The 25131-nt window shown below is 39.5% G+C and overlaps 1 protein-coding gene across 1 annotated transcript in view; it reads left to right on the forward strand.

Annotated features, from left to right (window-relative positions):
* The window catches only part of LOC131064650 (zinc finger CCCH domain-containing protein 64), a 184682-nt gene that overhangs the window by 63594 nt on the left and 95957 nt on the right, over positions 1 to 25131 (forward strand). Inside the window, exons 5-7 of the mRNA XM_059211204.1 lie at positions 7818 to 7935; positions 23899 to 24371; positions 24648 to 24993. Coding sequence (XP_059067187.1) covers positions 7818 to 7935; positions 23899 to 24371; positions 24648 to 24993 — 937 coding nt within the window. The remainder of the gene's footprint in view (positions 1 to 7817; positions 7936 to 23898; positions 24372 to 24647; positions 24994 to 25131) is intronic.

The raw sequence follows: 25131 nt of genomic DNA on the forward strand, positions 1-25131 counted from the left end.
CCAGTAGAATATGGGCGGCTGGTCTGGTGCAACACGGCCCTGTGGCTCCAATGGCTGTGAGCCCGGGGTGATCTGTGTGCGAACTGCGTCCAGGAATAATCCAATGGCGTGATGCGGCATGTAGAATTTCTTGAATTGCAGCGTCATGAACTCGTCCATCCTATCCGCCAATAGTGACGCCCAATCGTATACCACTCCATTGTGCAGCCCGTTCATCAGTACTATCTGTGGAATGGCTATGTCCGACGCGCGGGTGGCACTTGTGAGGCGACTCTTCACCACCGACAACAGGCATCGCCATACTCCCTTGGCGAAAAATTGTTTCTTCACTCCCCGACTCTTGCCTGCACTCTTGAGGCTATCTTTCTCGGCCTGGGTAAGGTTATCGCGCAACATCAGCTAGAGTAGTGTAGCATGATTCTCGGGGGATATTTTTTGGGAAGTGTCTATTTTCTTTCCTTTTATCCTTGGTATGCCAAATACCCTAGTGAACTCGCCTGCCGTGAATGGCATTGTTATCCGCTGATGTTGATAATCAAATACCGACTGGTGGCGATGTCTGTCATAGCTGCCAATCATGGCACGCAAAACCACCTCAAAGTCCTTTATCGAAAAAACTGGCATCTGGACCGCCCAGTGTACTTGTGCCTAGCGAAGGCTCTTCTTTATTAAATCATCCGGAGGTGTCTTTGCCCACCAGTTCCGACAGTCGATTCCATTCAAACCCTCGAACATAACATTATCTGCCGTTATTTCATCTCTGTCCTTTGTCGCCAAGGGTTTGGGACGATGCTTCTTGCTTTTTTGACTGGTGCTCATATCGAGATTACCTGCAATGCGCATCCCAGATGGTAGAATCCGTTTGCTTGTGTCTGCACTGGTTCCTTTTTGCCCTCCCTGCAACTTGTCTTCTAACGGCTGCAACCGCTTCCGCCAATCTACCTTGTTCCTGTTTGTGTCCATTAGTATAGATTATTTCTTCAATTTTGCTTTTATAACCCCCTTTGTTTTGTTTTTTTCCAAAATAAAAAAAAAAACCGTCTACCCATAATCGGCACAGACTCGTGCGGCTTGGTGTGTGTGGGCTTGTGCCGGTTGCGGCTGCGCGGGTGTGCGGCTGCGGGTTGCGCACTGTGCGGCTGCGGGTGGAGGCTGTGCGGGCTGCGCGTGGAGGTTGCGGGAGTGTGTGGCTTCGGCGTTGTGCGGGCAATGGAAGTGGTCGGCGTGGGCGGGGTTTTATTGGCAGTTGGCGGCGCGTGGTTGGCGTGTGCGGTTGGCGTGTGCGTGGTTGGCGTGTGCGGTTGGCGTGTGCGGCTGGCGGTGCGTGGTTGGCGTGTGCGGTGACCACCGCACGGTGGTGTCACCGTCGGTGGTTCCATCGTACGGTGGGCCCACTTTTTTTTTTTTTTTTTTTTAAATTTTAATTTTAATTTTTTATTTTAATTTTAATTTTTTTTAAATTTTTTTTTCAAACATTCGTCATGGTCCGGGCTCCCTCCGTTCGTGGTAGATTTTTAATTTCGACCCGTTGACGGCATCTGGTATCTCTTCCCCGTCCAGCGTCCACAACTTAATTGCCCCGTTGGTGTTGACCTCGCGTACCTTGAATGGTCCTAGCCAACGCACTTTGAATTTCCCAGGTTTAATTTCGTTCCTTCCGTTGAATTTCAATACCAACTGCCCAGGAGTAAACTTCATTCGCCGGAGATGCTTGTCATGCCAAACCTTCCGTCTTTGCTGGGCCGTCTCTGTCGCCCATTGAGCCATCATCCTCTGTTCGTCCAATTTGTTCAAAGCGTACAGTCTCTCCCTCAGGCTTTCCATGTCGCCAAGTCGATTATCGATGGCGATCTGGAGACTCGGCACCATGAATTCAACTGGCACCACAGCTTCTTGTCCATACATTAGCTGGAAGGGAGTCTGTCCAGTAGTTACCTTGTAAGTTGTTCAGTATGCCCAAAGTACTGATGGTAGGCGCTCCTCCCAGTCATCCTTCTCCACTCCGCAAGACTTATATATCACCGACATTATTATTTTATTGGTTGCCTCGGCCTACCCGTTCACCCGTGGATAGTAGGGGCTTGATAAGGAGTGGACGATTTTAAACTCCGTTGTTAACAGTCGGATTATGTGATTTACAAAATGGCCTCCTCTGTCACTCGTCAGTTGGATTGGAATCCCATACCACGTAATGATGTGTTCATAGATGAATTTTGCTGTGTTGACCACCGAATTGTCGGGTAAGGCCCGTGCCTCCACCCACTTGGTCATGTATTCTATTGCCACTACAATGTATCTGCATCGTCGAGCTCTACTTGGATTTAATGGTCCGACGAAATCCAATCCCCATCTCTCAAACAGTTGCTGGGCATTCGATGGGTTGAGGGGCATAAAATCTCTTTTTAATGGTTGTCCGGCCCGTTGGCATGTATCACAGCTTGTTACCCACTCCCTGGCGTCATTATGTAGTGTCGGCCACCACAGTCCTGCCAACAAAATTTTCCTCGCCGTGGTGTCGGGCCCCATGTGTCCCCCTGGGGGCCCTTCATGTGCTTCTCTTAAGACGCCCGAGATTTCCTCTTCTAGGACGCATCGCCGTAGGATTTGATCGGGCCCCATTTTATACAATAAGCCATTAATGAGTTGGAATGTCCTGCTCCTTAGTACCAGTTTCCTTCTTTCTCCTGGTGGCATCTCCCTCGGAAACTGTGATGTCGACAAATATTCCCCCACGCTTACGTACTAGGCGGGGAGAACCGCGATGCGAAATAAGTGAGCGTCTGGAAAATCTTCGTTCACTCCTTTGGTTGGTTCTCCTGACTGGATTCTCGACAGCTGGTCAGCTATCACATGGCTCTTCCCAGGTCTTACTATAATGTTGAATGTAAATTCCTGCAGCAATAGCAGCCATCGGCTGATTCATCCTTGGATAATTGGCTTATTTACCAGATACATTAAAGCCTGGTGGTCCATGTAAAATGTGAACAGGGTGGCGAGCAAGTAATGTCGAAATTTCTGGACGGAGTACACCATCCCGAGGGCTTCCCTTTCTGTGGTGCTATAATTTTTCTCTGCCTTCGACAGGAGTCTGCTTGCAAAGTAGACCAGGTGATCTAGCCCGTGGTTGCCAACTTGCGCCAGTGTGGCCCCTATGGCAAAGTTGGATGCGTCAACGTGTACGTGGAACTCTTTGTCCCAGTCAGGATAGGCTAGGATTGGCGCACCCACCAACCGTGACTTTAGTTCTTGGAAGGCCTCCTCCTGAGCCGTTCCCCATATATACCGTTCACCTTTCCTTGTTAGCTTGTCCAAAGGGCAGGATACTCGAGCAAAATTTTTGATAAATCGCTTGTAATACCCTATGTGTCCTAGGAAGGATTTGACTCCCGTGACATCTGTGGGTGCCTCCATTTCCACTATCACCCGAATCTTGTCTGGGTCAGTCTTGAGTCCAGCCTTACACACTATGTGTCCTAACAACTTCCCTTGAGGCACCATGAATCTGCATTTTTTGGGGTTGAGTGCTAGGCGAGCTCGCCTGCATCTCTCCATGCATTCGCCCAGTGCGGCCAAATGTGTATCTTGGTTACTGTAGATGGACCAGTCGTCCAGGAACGCCCTGAAGTTCCCTACTGACATCTTTTCAAATATGTGAAGGATTATCCGTTGAAAGGTCGCTGGTGCGTTGCATAATCCGAACAGCATTCGATTATATGCGTACACGCCATCCTCCACTATGAAGGTGGTTTTTAATTTGTCTTCTGCGGCAATGGATATCTGGTTATACCCAGAAAATCCATCCATGAATGAATAAATTTCATGACCGGCCACTTCTTCCAAGATGCTATCCGTGAATGGTATTGGAAACGGGTCTTTTATGGTGACTGTGTTAAGGCATCTGAAATCCACATAGATTCGTATCTGGTTTGCCTCTTTTTTAAGGGATAGCACTATGGGCGATACCCACTCGCTGGTCTGCACTTCAAAAACAATCCCGGCTTCGAGCATACGTTCAATTTCATCATTCACTCTTGCCGCATAGTTTTTATTCATTCTGTATGGCCTCTTCCGTATAGGTACGGCCCCAGGTACGAGTGAAATTTTGTGTATGCATAGTTTTGGCGACACCCCTTTGAGGTCCTTATACGTCCAAGGGAATACATCCTTGTATTCCATGAATATTTTAAACACAGCGGCTTTCAAGACTGGGTTCCAATCGTCACCAACCAGGATGTTTCTTGGCTCTACTTCCGTGCCGAGGTTTGTAGGTTTTACCGATTCTTCGTACCGGATTGGTTTTGTCATGTCGAACTTGTGTGTTGGTACTTCGTTGACTGGGGCATCCCCTTCTGTGTATTCCCTGTACGCTGGCTGAAATTCGTTCTCGTCTCGATCCTCGTCTACCTGCAACATGTTACACCCATATAGCAACTCGTAGTCCTCCATTTGCCAGTGAAAAAGCCCATTAAGGGAATCGGTCTCGTCCTCAGAACATCCTTGGATTCCGAGAACGCCTTCCTCGTTCGGTTCCCTTCCGTACTTTCCTCCGTCAACTCCGCCTTCGCCGTTTGATTCCGACTCTGACGCGAGTTCTTCACTCACAAGTTGTGTCTTCAGGTCGATAATAAATTTTCTCCCGGCTTTTTCCATTGACAACGTGTTACGCTTCCAGTTGTGATTCACTCTGGCTGCCACCAACCACCCTCTGCCTAGAATGGCGTCGTATCCTTTCTTGGCTAGCGGAATCACCACGAAGTCGAGGACAAATGGTTGTGTCTCGATGGTCACTTGTTGCGCCATGAGCGTTCCAAGGGGTTTGATACCATGTTGATACGCTCCCAGTAAGTTAAAGGTTGACGGCCATAGTGTTGGTTTGCCAAGCTGCTTCCAGGTTTCTTTCGGAAGCACATTCACTCCGGACTCGCCGTTGACGATAGTGTCAGTCAGAATGGTTCCCAGTATTCCCATTTCTACCACCGCTTGGTGTCGGCCACTGTGTAATGTCAGGACCAATGGGTCTGTAGGTGTTCTGCCGGTACCATCCGTATTCCGGGTTGCCTGACTGTGCGGGGTTACTTGGACCGTACGTAGGAGTGCTGTACATAATTGTGGCATCGTTTCCAGGAGGTCCTTCATTTTTACCGGCACTTCAATCTGCAGCATTTGCTTCAGGATATTCTCCTCTGCCTCAGATCGGGAGGTAGTTACCGCTTCCTGAGTACTCCTTTGTGCCAACATTTCCTTCGCCACTTCTGCCTTGGCCTCCTGCGCCCGCTGCTTCTCCGTGCGAGGGTCCGGGTATGTGGCCTTCTTTGCTTGCGACCGTGTGATTGCCAATACCCGTTCCTCCGTCCTGTCGATGTTGAGCAGGTTTACTCCAGACTTTGGGCATGTTCCATCATCGTGGTCTCCAGGCCCACACCATTTGCATAATTTTTGTGGAGTTTCTTTTGAGGTGCATTCTCTAGCAAAGTGGCCCCATTGATTGCAGGCTCGGCACTGGATCATTGGCCGTCCCTTTGCATCATATTGGATTCGGCTCCTATTATTATTATTGGTCCTCCCCCCTCGTCGGTTGTTCCGGTATCTGCTAGATGATGCATTATTGTTGGCGGTTTGCGTAGTTCCGGCGGTCGGCTGCTCTTGCGTGAAGAGAACTTGTTGGTTCTTGGTTTTCATATTGTAGGGACATTCCTTTGTCAAATGTCCCGCAATCTGGCAAATGTCGCAGAAAGCCTCTTGGGACAGGACCCCTTGGTGTGTCCGTCACTTCTACAGTCGGTACACCACACTTCATTTTCTTCCGTCTTACTTGTACTCCCTTTCATGGCTTTGAATTCTTTCAGCATTCGTTCCATGTCCTTTTGGAGCGCGTGTACCTTTTTACTCGATTCGCCACCGCTACTGCTTTCCCCGTCAGAATCTTCATCATCGTCAGATGAATATTTATTACTTTTCTTCTTCCTTGATGTTTTGTATTCGCTCTCTAGGTCCATCGCCCTATTATAGGCATCGTCATATGATGTAGGGGGTACAATTTTCATTTTTTTCCGTAGGGAGGATTTCAATCCTTCCACAAACCATCGTTTTTTCAAGCCCTCAGCCGGTTGGCTCTCCATTTTACCCAACAATTCCTTTAGTCTCCTGCTGTATGCCCGTACTGTCTCCTTAGTACCTTGCTTGGTACTATATACCTCTGTTACAATTTCGTTGTCATCACGGAGCAACCGAAACTCCTCCGTGAATTCCTTCTGTAGGTTGGCCCATGTGGCCACTTTTTGCTTATCTACATCGGAGTACCAATCTATGGCGACTCCACGTAACGTGGTTGGGAACTGCTGCACCCAGTCATTCTGGTCTGTCACTCCGTTGGCAGACCAAATGGTTTCACATGTACGACAGTGCCGTAGGGGGTCTTCCTTGCCGTCCCCTGTGAACTTTGGTAATTTTTGTTTACCTGCCATCCCGGGTCGTCTTCCTGGGGCCGGTTGTGCCTGTGTTTGTGGCCCTGCGCTGCTTCCTCCGGCGGCGTTGGTGGTGTGTCCTGCGTGGATGACTGGAGGTACGGTGTTTTGCCTGTCCTGTGTGGCACCTACACCCGTACGGTTGCCCTCCCCTTCGCTCTCACACGCGCCCACTCCTGCTTCCCGTTGGTGATCTTCACTCCATGGCGTAAGGGATAAGTTTCTAAACTGATCCCGAGTCTCCTCGATTAGATTTCGCCGTAACCTTGTTTCTTCTAGAAACTCTTCGTGGCTCCGCGTCCTACGATGATCTGGCGACGCATAGAAATTTCCGTCGGCCTCTGCACCCTCCGTGACACCTCCTTGGTTCCCCTCGGGCCCCCCTTCGGCAAGTTGTCCTTCGGCAAGTTGCCTTAGCCTCCGTCTACGTTCTACTTGCTGCTCCAGAATCAAGGCCCTCTGCGCGGCCTCCCACTCGTTCGTTTCTGGTTTTTTATTTCTATCTTTATTCAATAGGTTTGGCATTAATTGTTGCACATTTCCATAACTCTCAATTCACAAATCAAAACATGTCTTTATTAATTCATCTGCTTAAGTACAACTCGTGTCAATGACACTTTTATTTGGAAATAAAAAGTTCAACGTTCAATTTCCTCCTGGCCTGGCGCCATCTCGTTCCGTTTCCCGTCGGTTGTTTTCTTCGTAGTTGCGAAGGATCTGTTAGCGTCGCTCTTCCTGGGCAATCAACTTTTGAAATGGGTTCTTTTATGTTTTGGAGTAAAATCATGTGTTTTTAGCTTGTCAGATACTTGCATATCGTATTTTATTTTTATTTCTTTTTTTATCTAGTATATTTTTCCAAGAAATGTTTGTTGTAACTATGAGTGGAAATTCTTTGTTGGCTTAAACAGATAATTTTAAATCTTCCATATCGTTGTTATCATACATGAAATATTAATATTTCTTATGAGTGATTGTGCTATTAATTTTGAATGTGACATTACTTTTATATATAAGGCATCTCTGCTGCTTTTTTAACAATTATAGAATGGTTTCGCTGCATTATGAATGGCTGTTTAACCACAACCAATAATTTTCAATCAGGTATGTCACATTTGATCTATTACAAATATTCCATAGCTGTATGCTCCAGTGCTTTCTCAATTCATTTTTATCTTCCATTGTTGAACTGTATTCAGATGATGATTGCTTTTTTGGACTAAAATAAGTTATTATGCGATGATGATTTCTTTTTTTTTTTTTTTTTTTTCTTAAAAGATTTTTTTTTGTTCAAAGTGCAATAAGATGCATCCGATTGTTTGAATTACAGGTTTTGATTCTCTGTTTTGCTAGGTATCACATTGCAGGTTGTGAAGGTATATTTTATGCTAGAGAGCCATACACAAATGATGGAGCTTCACATGTAACACGTTTTATAGGAGTAGCAGCAGTTGGAAATGATAAGAAACAGGTTAGATCTTACCTTCCTTTTATATCTGTTAACTGTGTATTCTTCCTAGACAAACTATTTGTAGAACAACATTTTATTTTTTTGTACTTTATTTTTCATTTCCCTTGGTAAATACTGTAAATCACGTGACCAGCTGAAATGGGTGTTAAAAGGCAAGAAGGTTGTGGATATATTGTTTTTACTCTACAAACCACCTTTTACACTATTTCTAGCATTGTATTGGATAGTAGATAACAATTGCTTATAAATGAAATAAACAAATGCTATTAACGTGGTTCCTTATCCAATGAAATGCTTTATGTCCTACTTGAACTAGATTCATTTTACTAGATTAAGAATTGGAATATTTCTTAGCTTTTGGAAACAGGAAAAAATGAGAATAGGATTTATGCTAGATGATTCAAATATAAAAGAAGAATGATTGTATTTGTTTAGGGTATAAAAGAAAACAAAAGGTTGTGTTGATGTGTTTTTTATGTACATGCAAACATAGAATAAAACACCCAAGAGTATCTTATCCTCTCTTGATCAAAGTCTCTCAAATGTTGAAGATTTGCCTAAGGATCACTTGAGATAACTCCAAGGTTCTTGTATGTCCAGTCACGACGTGTGGATAAGCTCGTTGGTTTGATGTGATTATGTTGGAATCACAAGGGGACTTACGTTGAATTGTTGAATGTTTGAATTGCTGGAACTTACGTTGAATTGTTGAATGTTTGAATTGCTGGAACTTAGATCCTAACTACTTGCTTGGAGATTAAAGAAACAGCAAAAGGCATAGGGTTTAGGGAGTCTTTTCTAATCCTAAGAATGCAAGGAGATGGGTGAATGATTAGATGGAATCCTACTGGGTGAGGTCTCATCATCAAATTGAACAATTTGACACAAGCTCAATGCAATCTTCTAAGGGCATTTAAAAAATGTTCAAATCATTATCATTAGACATTGATTACCATTCAAGTTAATGCATAAATAATGGATTTATAATAATTTGAAGTTAAACTCATATCATTCCAGTTGACCATGCAAGGCACACTTACAATCAACAAGAGGATAGTGGTATGGACTAAACGGATTCCACACAAATGCATTCAACAAATTCCTCCATTCAATCTAATCAACATGAAAGCAAACGAATTGAGAAGTAGAGACCATGCAACTTGTTGAAATGACACATTAATTCACCACAACTTCAATGAAATCATATGTTCTTTACAACAAAGTTTTGGCAACAATCTTGGCCTTCTTCTAATCTAACTTCTATTCTAATTGCTAACTAGCTATTATCTATTTACTATTCACTATTATTAACTTGCTGTTATTAACTATTAAACTTTACAAATGAGAAGATTGAGCCTTATATAGAGAGCTCATTACAATTCAAAGGCTTAGATCGATTTGAGATCGATGGCTGAGATTACAAGATGAAAACCCTAATTAGGGTTTGTTATAAAAACTTCCTTTTGGCCAATAAGATCATTACAATGAATTGGACACATGTTCATTTTGATTTCTAACCAATGAGAGAATAGGTTAGATACATAAAATAGTATTTGATGAAGCGCCATGTGTCACTTGCTCCATCATGAGATGAATTAGGTTCATTGAACTTGGACTTGCTGATGTGGAAGTAACTTGATTGGCTTGAATGCGAATAGGATGCCACATCAGCTTCTTCTGAAACTATCTTCATTGCTTGATCATGTTCATTCTTCTTTACTCTAACTTGGAAATTTTCCTCCTTGTGATGCATTCCCGATCTCTACCTTTGAATCATGAAGTACTTCCTTCCTTAACCTTCTTTGGTATTGAACTTCTTTGCCTTGGACTTGGAACATGTTGTTGTCTTGAAATGTAGACTTTGATCCTTTGGAAACCATGTGACATGTTTCCTCTTCATGCATCTTTGAGGTATCTTCTATCATGTCGATGACCTTGATGTTGAAATGTGGAGCATGTCCTTCTTTGGAATGTTGAGTGAGACCTCAATGTATGGATCACCTTATTGACTCAGCTCAAATGTGTTGATGTTTTGATATTCTTTAAGCTTTCAACCTTCTTTTTTGATGCCAATTCGCCTCCTCCAAGTTGCCTTGTGTATTCCCCTGACATGTTCATGTACAAAGCTAGAAGTTAGAACATTTGAAGGACAATTTAAAATGCCTTGACTTGTCAAGTTGTTGTTTTGCTAATCAACCCACCATCTTGAATTGTCCAACACATCCTTCATTAAAGTGATGATATTAGTGAGTTTAGGTTGAGAACCACTAGGTGTTGAGATAGATTTATCTTTCTCTTGCTCATATTGTGGTAATACTTGTTCTCCTTCATCCTCAACTTGATCTGGGATTGGGAAGATGTTACACTTCTTGATGAATTTGATTGACATCCTAGACCACATCTTTTTCCTAACCTCGAACTCATGTTCAAGATTTGCCCAATAGTCTTCTATATAAATTCTATGCTTGAACCTTTTGCCTCCAATGGTGGGTATCTATTATAAGGATCAAAGTAGATAAAATTCTAACTCCATGTTTGCTGTCTTGGCTGCGTGAACTGAATAACATGTCTCCATTAGTTTGCCAATTGAGATGGGATATGAAACTCCTTGCCTTCCTTCTTCTTTTTGGACGAAATCAAACTGTGTTAGTTGTCTTACCACTTCAAGTAATACCATCCTATCAGTGAGATATCGTGGAAGACGATATGGATGATCCGAGCATCCTTGAATTCTGATGTATGAGAAAGTGGGGAATTGGATGAACCACGAACCAAACTTTTCTACCAATGCCATTGCTCCTTTGGATAGTCTTATGTGAAGTCCTCCTCGAAACAACCGGGTAAGATACATTGTGAATACATCATTGACTCTTCTAAAGTGTTGTTTCTCATGCAGCCGCAACTAAGGATAGCAATCATAAACTTTGAGTTGTCCCTTCTTTATACCTACCTCTCCTTTGCATATCAACCCCTTATACCTTATGTGTCTAGCCAATGAATACACTTCATATGAGCTCATGTAAAAAGTTCTTGTTCTTTCTAACTCTCTCAGCTGGATGTCTAAGTTATCGCTGATCAACTTAGCCCAATTTATCGTCTTCAAGCCTAGAGAGACCTCATCCACATAGCAAAACATCCATGGGTGAAATATTGCTCCTTGTGGATGCCCCATGATCCTGTTCAACAAAAATACCATATCATGTCATGTCCCTTCGATTGTTATATATATATAATCGAAACAAAGCAATTATTATTATTAATTAATATAATAATTACCAACAAATAATTATTTGAAATTTCTTTATTTATTAAAAATTTAAATATTATTATTTAACTAATATTTATTAATAATAATATTCTAGAAATATTCAAATTAAAAAATAAATTATATTTTATGTTATTATAAACATGATTCATATCTTATAAATAATAAACATAATTTACATATTATAAACACATTTATATATTTAAAATAATAAATATATAATTGTGAAGATCGGGGGACATTACACAAAGACTTTATTCATGTGATGAAGCTGACTCCTAATCAGAATAACATACGAGTGAAATTAATAAAGAAGATAATAGTTAACATTAAGGAGACAGCACGATAGAAGAAAAACAAAGATCTACGGGCAATAATAAAGATATATATGTATATTACAGATTTACACGTGAAGGAATACATATTGGTGTGAAGCATATATGATTTCCTTATTAATGGTGTAGTACTTAATAACTTACGAAACGAAGCAATTTGTAAGAATTAAAATTAATGCAAGGAAACCACGTTAAAAGGTCAAAGTTAATACATTGTTTATTGTAAGGAGGTGTGGTTTCTAAGAGAAGAGGTACTTTCGATTAAGTTATTGAAACATTAATACAAGAGTTGCGACTGTATGAAGAGACATGTCTTTTTGATAGAAGAAACATATAAATATTGATTAAAAATGGAGTTCGGTGGAGAGAGGATAGGAATTAAAAAAAAGAAGAATATATTTTAGAGAGTGGATTTGTGATAGGGAAGAAAACAGAACTATTATTAAGTACAAGCAGTAACATCCCTGTTCTTGGTGGTATGCATATGAATGTGTCTGATATGAATGCTTAATATATATAACCCAATAATGTTTTATGCAGAATTTAATAATAATACTAATTGCAAAATGTATTATATAATTTCATAACAATGGCAGACCAGATCTGACATGTGTCAGATCTGTCTGCTTTTATCAGCAAAGACATTAATAATTGGTAATATAATTATATATACACATATATAAAGATGTCTTGATTAGAAAATATAAATGTAGTCAGTAATATAATAGTTATAAATATAGATATTACTATAATAATTATAATATCTTTTAGAAACTAATCTGCAGTAATGCATAATAATTCATACAATCAGTAATCAATAAATATGTAAATGATATATAATGAATCAAAATAAAATTAACTATCTAGTATGATAGAGTTAATTATCTATTGGGGTAGATGAACCATTTACTTAGTAGCAAGCTGATCGATTGAACTATGGAATATCACTGATTCGATTCATGTTAAGTTAGATTTGTCTCCTAATCAATTAGTTTAAGTCATAAGTATATTGAGATGGATTAATTATGGTGAAAACAAGCCTAGACCTAGTAGGGGACATTACAACATTACAAGTGATACGACAGGAAGGGAGACGGGAGGATAGCAAGCGGACTACGGTCTAGGAGCTTCAACAACAGACTGCAGACTGCGACAGGTAAGTGATGTCTGCGGTTCACAGAGGATATATATGTGTGTGGACGTGTGTGCCACACACACACATATATAGTAATGAATATTTTAATACATGTTAATGAATAGTTCTAGATATATGTTAATGAATATTTGTGAATATACGTTAATGAATAGTCATGAATATATGTTAATTTTTATATGTTAATGAATTTTCTTGAGAACATGTTAATGAATATTTTTTGAATATATGTTACCAAATACATGTTAATATAGGAATATGTAAATGTAGATTATGGAATGAAAATGATAATGAATTATAGAATGTAATATGAATGATGTGGCTATATGATGGAGGCTATTGGGAAGAAATTCCCTTAGTCTAATTCAGGGGTTATGATAATCCCTGGTAGGCAGTATATACTGAGTATCTATATGCATATATGTTATGGCTTGGTTGACAAAGTTCATCCAAGACGAGACGGATCTGGCCGGTCCTCTCTGGTAGACTTGGATGATGAGATGCATCATCCAAGGCAAGGAATCAATCATATATGATGGTCTTCCTTGGTATGGCTTGGGTGTAAGAAATTACATCCAAGACAGGAATCGAATTAACCTTCGATTTCCTGGTATGGCTTGGAACCAAGATGGGTTCCAAGAAGGCGAGCTTCACAGCCGCCTAAGGACATGTCCCAGTACTGCACTCATATCCTTTTTATTAAATAAGAATTGAGATTAGTGTTAATTAAGTAATTGAAGTTTAATTGCAAATTAGATTAGTTATATGTATTTATTTGTTGTATTCTAACAATTTGTTTTGCAGGGCAATGATCTCTAACTAGTAGGGACATTACATATCACCATACTCTCCTTTGAAATCTGCATATACAAACTTCTTTGGTATTTTGGATTGAGGTTTCTTTGGTCCATTCATCCAGTCTGAAGTGATGAGGTTCATACATCTTCCGGATGCCTTTTCATAGAAAGCTTCTGATTCTTGTTTGGTCAATTCAACCATCCCATCATGATGAGGGATACCAAACGTCTCTCTGGTTGCTTCTTCCGTGAGATGTGACATGACCATTCCATTGGAAGCTACTATAGTTCTATTGCTTGAGTTATAGTGTTTTGCACACTCTACCATTAGTTCATTGCATTGGATCACGGATGGAAAGCCACCAACTTGACAGATTCTGTTCTTGATCATATTGGTTGCCACGGGAGACGACATTTGGTCATGTGCGCTAAACATCCTTCTTTTGAACTTGGTTAAGTCGAACTGCTCCATGTTGGTGTCTCCAATTTTCTTCCATCTCGAAGTAATCTGAGATTCTGGATAGAAACCTTTGAGGAAGGCCTTCGGCTGATCTTTCCTTGATCCTTCTCCCGACATATTCTTGCAAGGATCTCAAAGTTAGAATGCTTAGAATTGAATTATGCTTATGTTGCTAAGTTCTGATGTTTTAGTATAGATACTTTTAACGTTATGAAATCAAAACTTAACTTCTTGATCAGCTAAGTTCTGATCAGCTTAACTTGCTTTTCCATTTCTGAGAGCATTTCTGGACCGAGGGTTATCCTATCTTCTGGCTTATCCTAGCTGATAGGCGTTTTACACCTCCTTCCATATAGTGCCTCGAAGGGTGCCATCTTAATGGATGATTGATAGGAATTATTATAGGCAAATTCGACCAATGGAAGGTATTCCTCCCATTTGTACTGTTGATCCATGCAATACATTCTCAAAAGGTCTTCTAAAACCTAGTTGACTCTTTTTGTTTGACCATCTATTTCAGGGTGATAGGCTGAGCTTATGTTCAACTGAGTTCCTAAAGCTGAAAATAGAGTTTGCCAAAATCTGGATGTCATTCTGGCATCCCTATCTGAGATTATTTTCTCTGGTACACCATGTAACTGAAATATCTCATGCAAGAATTTGTAAGCTATGGTAGGTGCCCCATCTAATAAGTTGCTTGGTATAAAGTGAGCCACTTTGGTTAGTCTATCTACCACTACTAGAATGGCATTATGCTTATTTTTGGACATAGGCAATCCCTGGACAAAGTCCATGCTAATTATTTGCCATTTCCAGTTAGGTACTGTGGTAGGTTGCAACAACTCTGTTGGGTGTTGATGTTCAGCCTTAACTCGTTGGCATTCAAAATAGCTAGCCACAAACCTTGCAGCGTCCTTTTTCATTCCTTTCCAGAAATCTAAGGGTCTGATGTCAACAAGCAGTTTAGTTACTCTCGGATGTCCAGAGTAAGGTGCAGAGTGCACTTCTTTCAACACCAATTTTCTCAACTCGGAGGACTTAGGTATATACATCCTAACTTGGTATCTTAAAAGTCCATTTGTTTCAAATTGGAAACCGTCATATCTTGGATCCTAGGAATGTATTTATAAAGCTTCTTTTACCTGCTGGTAAAATCTATCCCCTCCTAACAATTGTAGGACATGGTTCCTGAAATCTGTATGCACTGCTGTGATGGCACTGATATGGCGTCTACGACTCAACGCGTCTGCCACTCTGTTTTCCTTACCCTTGATGTAGCTGATCTCAAAATCGCAATATGAGATTAGTTCTAACCATCGTCTTTGTCGTGCATTAAGGTTGGGTTGAGTGAAAATATATTTCAACCCTTGGTGATCCAACCGAAGCTCAAAAGGCTTGCTTAGCAAATAGTGACTCAACTTTTGTAGAGCATGTACTATTGTTGCGAGCTCAAGGTCACGCAGTGCATAATTTTGCTCATAATTTTTGAGCTTTCTTGACTCATAGGCAATTACTTGTCCTCTTTGCATCAGGACTCCACCTAATCCTTCCCCTGAAGCATTAGTTACTACTAAGAATTGGTCATCTGGATCTGACACTTTTAGAATTGGTGCTGTGGTCGATTTCTCTTTAAGGAGTTCAAAAGCCACCTGGCATTTTTCTGACCATTCAAATCTTTTGCCCTTCCTCTGCAATGATGTGATGGGGTGTGCGATGCGCGAGAAGTTCATTATGAACTTTCTATAGTATCCCACTAACCCCATGAAGCTTCAAACTTCATGCACATTCCTAGGAGTTGGCCATTTAGAAATGGCTTTAATCTTTGCCGGGTCTACTGCTATCCCTTTGGCTGAAATGATATGCCCTAGATATTGTACTTCTCTTTGGAAGAAAGCACACTTGGTTAATTTCCCATATAATTTGTTTTCTCGCAATCGCTGTAAAACAAACCGCAAATGCTGCAGGTGTTCCTCTTCATTCTTTGAATATATCAAAATGTCATCTAAGAACACCAAGACAAACTTGTCGAGGCAGTCATGGAATACGCTATTCATTAAATTCATGAAAGCGGTTGGTGCATTAGTAAGTCCAAATGGTAGAACAATGAACTTGTAATGCCCATAACGAGTTTTGAAAGCAGTTTTATGGATATCCTCATCCTTTAACCTCAATTGATGGTACCCTGATCGCAAATCTCCACGCATTTGATCAAATAAATCATCGATGCGGGGTAGAGAATATCTGTTTTAGACGGTCAACTTATTCAACATCCTGTAATCTATGCAAAGTCGGAGAGTCCCATCTTTCTTTTTAACAAAGATTACTGGTGCCCCCCAAGGTGACACACAATGTCTTTCGGTAAGGAGCTTTGGATACAGTTGCTGCCCCTGGTATTAATTTGATGGAGAAGTCAAATATCCTTTTTGGCAGTAAGCCAGGCAGTTCCTTTGGAAATACATCCTGAAAATCTTTGAGGTAGGGATATTTTACTTCAAAAGGCTCTTCTGGTTCTTCAACTTCACCAAACTCCCTACTAGTATGATGATTACTATTCTCATACATCATCATATCGTCTTGATACAGAACATCCTTTGCATCACTGATTTCATCCATTTTAACTGCAAATATTTGATACCGTTTCTTTTCACTTTGCCTCAGCTGCATGGCAGAAAGTTGCCGCAATCTGATTTCCCGTTGGATGCCTTGTAAGGATACTTTGTTGCCATAATCATCCTGACACTCCACAAACTTGTCAAAACAATTGACCTTTGCCCTATGCTGACCCAACCACTTCATACCTAAGATGGCATCATACGTACCTAGAGGTGCTACAAACAAGTCAACTTCAGTGGTGAAGTTTGGAAATTCTACTCTTGCCCCAAACAAGCATTGCTCTATTGTCCATGAGTTAGCCATATAACCAACTCTTGTAGGAAATTTACTAAGTAATTTTGGCGAAATAAAATTCTCAGTAGCTCTTGTATCAATGAGTATAGTAATGGAAATATCGTATAAAGTACCTGGAGTCTCCACTGGCGTAAACTGGTACTCAGCTTGGCGGTTATCAACCGCTGCATGAATTATTTGTTGAAAAACTGCCTGTTGAGGTGGCACTGGGTTCCTCTGTTGCTGCCCTCCTGGTGGTTTAGTTGGGCACTGGTTGGCATAGGGATTGCCACCACAATTAAAACAACCCCCTGGTGGTCCTTTCTTTTCTGATTTGTTGATATTCCTACTATTGTCCCTTCTGGATTTATCATAACCTATACCATCTCTACGGTTGTTTTGCTGTCCTCCCTTGTGCCTTTTACTGTTTTTATTGTTGACCCCGTATCTGTCTCCCTTCTTGCTGAAATTTCGAGATGACTGCCCCCAGTTACTCTTCTTTCTGCTTCTATCTCTAATGGAATCATCTTTACGGAGTTTTTGTTTTTGCCTAATAGCCTTTTCATAGGCTTCATTCATGGTAGTCGGAGCTAAAACATCTACTGAACCACCTATTCAGTAATTTAAGCCCATAATGAACTTCCTAATCTTATACTTTTTGTTTACCTGGAAGTGAGGTACATACTTCAGGAGACGCGTGAATTTTTCCCAGTAAGCATGCACGGAAAGTTCTCCTTGTTTCAAATCCTGGAAGTCTGTCAATTTTTGCTCGAAGAATAATTGAGGCAGCCATCTTTGTCTAAACACCTCCACAAATTTGCTCCAGGTTATATTGTCTGATCTCAGGCCAAGTTCGGCCTTTTTGTTTTCCCACCAATCGATAGCTTCTCCGGTTAGTTGGTAGGCTCCCCAAACAGCCTTCATGTTTTCAGTATAATCCCCGATCTCAAAGTACTTTTCCATGCCTGTAAGCTAGGCTTCAACATCATCTCCTCCTTCAGCCCCATCGTACTGCAGAGGTTTTACTTTCTTCATATCCTCCGATATGACACCCATACTCTGTTTCCCTTTAGGGTTCTGGTTACGGTTTTGTGTTTCTTGGAACCCACTCTGACGAGTGTGCTCCTGCTTAGTAAACTGGTCCCTAAATTGAGACCCAAATTCCACACTGGGTGTTCTAGTATGGCCATTTACTGTCTACTCCAAGACTTGGAGCCTGTTTTGCGTGTTTTGAACCATCTAGATGAGTTTGTCTAGTTTATCATTTGATGTTTCCGGACCTTCGGATTCTCCCCCACCTTCCTGGTGATGAGACATGTTATAGTTCTTGTTAAACCTGTTATTATAGTATATGAAATTTTAATTTTTGTCTAATTTTCATCAATAAGAGTATGAAATGAAAGCATAAAATTTAACCATTTAACTATCCACATATATATATATATATATATATATATATATATCATCAATCTGAACTGTTGTCAAAAGTAAGTGGGGTTAAAGTTCAATATATACAATGTAACCCTATTAGGGGTTACTCTCAAAAATAGTTAGGCTTAGGATTCAATATATACAAGAAAGGCTCTCTCTCTAAAAGGTACTTTCCGATCCTGTGATGGGCTCTTCTTGCCCCTCAAAGTCGGAAAAGGGTACCAACCGAAAACCAAGTCGGGGTATGCGAACCGTCTTCGGTTCCTTAGGTTCGGGATGGATGACAACTGTGCTATATTTCATCTCTTCAGTTGCAGGTTTAATCGGTTTCGGTGCTTTGTTTGCTAGTATTTTTGTTCGTACTGTTGCCTTACTGACAATAGTCTAGGGTCCTTGACGATTCTTTTTAGGTCATCAGCTAGGGTCTCATCGTCAGACGACAAAGAGCAGTATGAGTAATCATACTTGGGCTTGATTACCTTCCACAACCAAAGGTAAACCGGGTCACGTGCTTGTTTTCGTTTGGTTGTGCAAAACATCCTGGACAAAGCCAAGTATTTTGTTTCAGTTTCTTATTCTAAGTTTTTTTTTGTTGATGTGGTGAGCCCTAGGTTCAGTGTTGAACCCAACGCTCTGATACCATGTGTAACATGCTAAAAATTTAAAAGAGATATCAATTCAAAAAATCTAACCGTTGCAAAAATAGCCGCTAACAAGTAACAAAAAATCTAAACAATAACTGAAAGATTAATTACATTGAACTAAAATTAAGCATACATGTAAGATTAAGAAATAAATAACTTTGCATGAAATTTAAGAGAGAAAGGGTTTAGAGAGTACTTTTCAACTGATGATAAATTCTAAACTTCAAACTCTGTCATGATATTGGTGAGGAGGGAAAGTATCATTAGGGCGCTTTTCCGCCCAACCACGGACTGTCTAGTCCCTCGTGCCATATCCTTTTGGATTGGCCTGGCCCTTCGCAAGGAGGTAAAGGAAAAAGAGAACTCAATGCATTTGAGACTTGGTGTTAGGACCTACACTCTTAGTCGGTCATACACTAAGGGTAACTCCCTACTAGTATGAAGCTCTGACTAGAGGTGTATTTGGTCCCAAAGATCTGATGAGTGCATGCATTACGCAGCACCACCTTGGCCAAGGTTTTACACTGTAAGCACAAATTAATGCGCTGTCAATGATCTCACCCTTCTCGACAATAAGTCTAGGTTCAAGGAGTTCAACTGAACTCAAGAGGGAACTAAGGTCCAACTTTTGTGTTAGCATTCAATAGACACAATTTTAGTACTCTAAAGTGTTATCGTTAATTTCTTCTCATTTAAGACATTTAATACTGCAATGTTTTATGATGTATCAATTGAATCCCTGGCTTGGGAAGTTAGGGGGCATAAGAGACGCCAATTGTACGTACAATTCCTAAGTATGGAATATAACCTGCCGGACATGTCTCTGCTATTTGGCCTCTTGAGAGTAACCTCCCAATGGTGATGCTAACTGCATCATGTACAATAGTGCTCTTCCATCCACTACCTTCCTACGCTAGGGTATAGGTAAATCCCTTATTCTAGAGAGGTTAATCTCAATAAAATAAATTTATCTAAGAGCTGTCTTGTCATCTCAGTCTAAGAAAGTTCTAAAATCTTGGATAAGAGGTCAAAATCTTGATTAAGTTGTCTCGGAAATGAACACCCTTTCCTGGAATGGTACAAGTCTGCACCACTATGCCGGAATATGTTTACCAGTGCATGTTAAGATACGCATACACAAACACATGAGTACAATTACCTTTGCGTATACGTCAAGTATTATCAGTTATAATCACACTGGTACATACTTGCCGGTATATGCCCAAGTACGTGTACATATGTGCACCTATACCCGCACCTTCACATGTACAATGAGTATTTTCGGTGTCTAAGGTTTACGGCTTAATTTACTTTAGACAAACTTAACAATGGCCTTAACCTTTGTATCACAATAACTAAAATTTCATGAAGGGCAGAGATTTTGTGTATAAGATTTATTCTAGTCTGTTGTTTAACTGCGGAAAGCATGTGAATCTATCTCATAGACCTGCAGTTTGCTGTTTGGTTTCAGTTATACTAACGAGGCTGCTGAAGAATGAACTTCCTTGTTTAGAAAGATAACAGCAGTATTATCATAATAGAGATGTCTTGCCTTCTCAAAATAAAATGCCCTCACAAGGTTATACCTCTCTCTCTCTCTCTATATATATATATATATGTATATACATATACTTTGTACGTATATATATATATATTTCATAGTTATACAGGTAAAAAGTAATGACATTCACTCATACCATCCTTAATATTCCAAACAGTGAACAAATCTGTTTTAAATATAAAAATACTGCAGAATATAGATATGTATCTTCTTTTTACACAAGTTTAACCCTCATCAAACAGAGGTATAAGTTCTTAATTTCTTTTCTCTCATCTTAAACATGTTTAAAATGAATAAAATAGTAATCTCAGACCTGCAGGCATCTTTACATACATATTTGTGTATATATTCCCATTTATATATACAAATATATATGTATGTATACCTCCTTTCTTATTTCATTTACAAACTAACTGAAATAATAACATTATGTTTCATAAAAACGCAGAAGGGTTTCAAACCCATAAGAAATTCCATGAAAGTTTCTAGACTTTCAGTAATTTACAAACCACAGACGCATTTATGCATTTCTTCCTTTTAATTTTCAAATGAGAAAATAATGGTAAGAAGAAGAGAAAATCGTAGGTCTGGGAGATAGTATGACCTCTGAAATGAAGTATCACGTCTGAGAATCCTTTGAAATACGAAATAGCAGAGCTGAGAATGATAGAAAACGCATAGCAAAACCCTTGTTCCTCGCTGTTTTCCAAAAGCCAGTCGTAAAAAATATGAATTGCTCTTTTCCCATTTCCTGCTTAAGTATGCCAAAAACGTTTTCTTCCAAGCTAAAATGCCCTAATACTAGGCGGTATTACAACCCTCCAGGAGACACGTTTATCCCATGGTCCGTTTTCACGCCTTCAGCATTTTCGTGCAGCAAATATCTTTTTCCTTCTCGTTCAAATATGCTTTCTCTTTCATGTTTTAGTTTTTTCTTCTTCTTTCAAATGCCCAATAAAACCATGTATTTAGCATGGCAACATAATAGTTTTAATTTCCTTTATTTTATTTTTATAAACCTCCTTTGTGCTCGATAAAAATCAAAAGGCAAGTGAAGCGATGAAATATGGTTTAATTTAAAAACTTATATCCCTCTCACATAACCTTCACTTGAATATATGAGTTGCCAAATAAAGTTGGCACAAATATTAATTTATTTAATTATAATAACCCTTGTCAAGCAAATTAATCATTAATTAAATAAACATATTTAAATTTTATATAATAAAAATAACATTAGTCCCAGCTAACTTGATTAATAATTAATGAAATAATTAATTAAATATTAATAATAATAAAAAATAATAATAACCTCGAGACGCGACAAACCCTAGGGTTATGAACCCTAAATTCTCTACATTGACCCTCTAGGTTACCTGGTGCACTGGGTAACAAGGTTTGACAAGATCAACATAGGTTTACCTGGCTAGGTTAGGGTTTTCAAACGGCATTGAGTCCTTTCCTTCCTTTCACCTCCCGACCTGATGATACTTTCCCTCCTTTCGTTGAGGATGACGGTCTCCTGCACACACTTGGCCCACGGAAATCGATTAGATCCAAATCTTGCCTAGTTCTGACAATTAATAATTTATGACAAAAGTGAAACATGATATCATATTGTTAATTGCAATTTCATCAATTTAATGCGTCAAAGTACATCAAATCATCATAGAAAGCATAATTATCATTATTCATGTATGCGTAATCATCTGAACAAATCCATCATTTAAAGCATAAAACTAGGCACATTATACATCTTACAAGTATATCAAAATGCACTAGGGTTAACATGTATCAGGGTGTAAATACTGCACATAAACAACTAGGGCACAAGTGGGATGTAACAGAAAGGGCAAATCAGGTTAGACGCCCCTTTTAGCAGCATATTTCATTTCAATAAGCAGCCGTACAGTTTCCAGTTGCTGGCCGTACAATTCAGGCTTGGCATGTGGGGTCCAGGAAAGGGCCGTTTTGAGTGGGAGGCTGAAACGCCTTTCTAATTTGCAATCTTGGTGCACCATTCCCAACGCCCAGTATAATCAGGTGGATTCATCTCATTTTTGGCCTGGAGAAATTGTATTTTGGACTTGTACTTCAATTTTGGTCAGTTTCCTAGTTTTGGCTGGCAAACACTAGAATTCTTCATTTAAAATAAGCTAAGGACCTACGGGTATGTAGTTAGCAGTAGAATTTATTGTAGCAGTTATTTTATTCATAATATAGTTGCAGTTGCTCTCAATTTCATTTCTATTGCAGTTGCTCTCAATTTCATTTCTATTTGGTTCTATGTGCAATTCTTGCCTAGCACGTGTTATTTTTTGCTGTAAAATTGTTCAAAATCCTTGAAAATCCAAAAACACATCAGCAATAGTATTTTAGGAGAGTTAGAACCAGCAGGGTTCTTACACAAAAGCATAAATTTTTTAATGCAAAATATATTTGTCCATAGAGAGTGCTTCAAATCTTCAATTTTTTTTGAATATTCTTACCTTCTATTTGAACAAAACCATGCATATTTTATGTTGACAGCAATGCCTTTGTGAACCAGGTTACTGCAAGGGATCAAAAGGCAATAGGTCTTAAACCCCTGGCTTTTGTAATGTGTCAGAGTTTTAGTTAAGTGTAATAATACATAATTGACAGAAATGAAATGTCCACAACTATTCCAGAGGCCACACACAAAACAGGGATATGCTGGGGTGGATTCTGCCAAGGAATCTGACGAACATAATATGCTCGATAAGAGGAGATAAAATCGTATGATTGATTCTTTGTTGAAGAGAAGCAAGGCATTTAATTTATAAACTACTCTTGATAACATGTTGGGCATGACGGTTGCAATTGGTTGTTTTGATCATAAATAATGATGTTACTTCATTTTTCTAAAACTGAGAGAAGCAATGCAGAGTTTAAAAACGAGTCTGTTTTCACTTAAATGTTCAACATGTGTACTTCTAAGATTGAAGTTTTCTATTCAGTGGAGATGAATTCCCATTAGTTAAAACTGACATTGATAGGCAATCATCACAAGCAAAATCTACGTTGTTTTCTTTAAATCTTTTAAATTGGTGTAGCAAATTAGATTAGACACAATCCTCTTGTAATCTAGTCGTCTGGGGATTGGCATGGATATGAAATAAGGGCATGTGTTCTTAAAAAAAATGGAATTTTATATTCAGGTTTGAATCATTGTCGAATAACTTCATTCTCATCCAAAAGTGGGGCAGCTCAGAACTATTCAAACATTCATCTCTTTCTTGCTTCTATTTCTTTGATAATTGTTTATGTTTTTTGTTTTATGCTATCATGATTGTAATATAAATTAGTATTGTTGTGTATTATTGCAACCTTGCTAGATATGTTTTTTGTGCTGCAGCTTGACAAATTGATTGTATGTAATGCATATTGATAGTGAATGTTTGCTTTGTCAGAAATTTATCCATGCACTTTCTCCCATGCCCGCATCTGTGATGTCTGCATCTGAACTTTCTGCAATACCTGCAAATGCAACAGCTTCTCCGTATAATGTTCTATTAAAATCTGGTGGAGCAAAAAATACGAGGAAGCAACCTGAAGCTTCTGATTCTCAGTATTGGCGATATGATGTATCACAAAAACGACACAGAGGGGGCACTACAGATGGTGAAAAAATGTGTTTTCAGTTTTTATCATCTGGTTCTTGTACACGAGGTGAAAAATGTAATTTTAGACATGATATAGACAATAAAACTCCCTTCTCAAAGGGGTTCTGTTTTGATTTCATTAGTAAGGGTAGATGTGAGAGAGGTTCAGACTGTAAATTTCGCCACAGCTCAGAGGGTGGTGGGAGTGATGATCAGATTCCTTCTGGTAGCTGCTTTGAATTTTTCAAGAATGGTAGATGCAATAAGGGGGATGAATGCAGGTTAGGCATAGTTTTATTTCTTATTTTAGCATATATGTCAAAAAATACGAAAATAAGAGCATTTGGGATATTGTAGGTTTGATTTATTTTGTGCTATTGGGTGAGCATATAGCAAATTCTAATGTGAAAAATTCCATACATTTTTGATAGCTTACATAGGATATTTGCAAAATTTTTAGCCTTTTTCTGTTTCTTTATACATGCCTTTTTATTCTTAATATTTCTCATGTAGTCATTTTTGAAATTTAATAATGTTACTTTGAATCTAAATTGCAGATTTAGCCATGACCTTGATGCTGGGAAGAAAAGGGGAAATGCAATATCTACTACAAATCAGCCTTGCTGGTTTTGTCTTTCAAGTCCTAATATAGATTCTCATCTTGTGGTCAGTATAGGAGAAAACTTCTACTGTGCAATAGCCAAAGGTCCACTTGTTGAAGGACATGTACTAATAATTCCTGTTGAACATTTACCTTCCTCCCTTTCGCTGCCTCCAGATGCAGATGGTGAACTACAAAATTATAAGCATGCTCTCAAAAGATTTTTTAGGAAGCAAGGGAATTCAATTATTGTGTTTGAAAGGTACTTCAATCTAAGAGTGGCCACTCATGCTCATTTACAGGTAGGAGAGTGAGGCTTCCACTCTTATCTGGTAATGCTTTAAAGTTTATGATATGCATACTCTGCAATAGAGCTTAAGAGTGATGTATCCAGCTTTTTGTAGCAACAAGTAGGGGAACTTTTTATCATCTTAAATTTT

The sequence above is a fragment of the Cryptomeria japonica genome, chromosome 9 (genome assembly GCF_030272615.1).
Source record: "Cryptomeria japonica chromosome 9, Sugi_1.0, whole genome shotgun sequence".
NCBI classification, from domain to species: domain Eukaryota; kingdom Viridiplantae; phylum Streptophyta; class Pinopsida; order Cupressales; family Cupressaceae; genus Cryptomeria; species Cryptomeria japonica.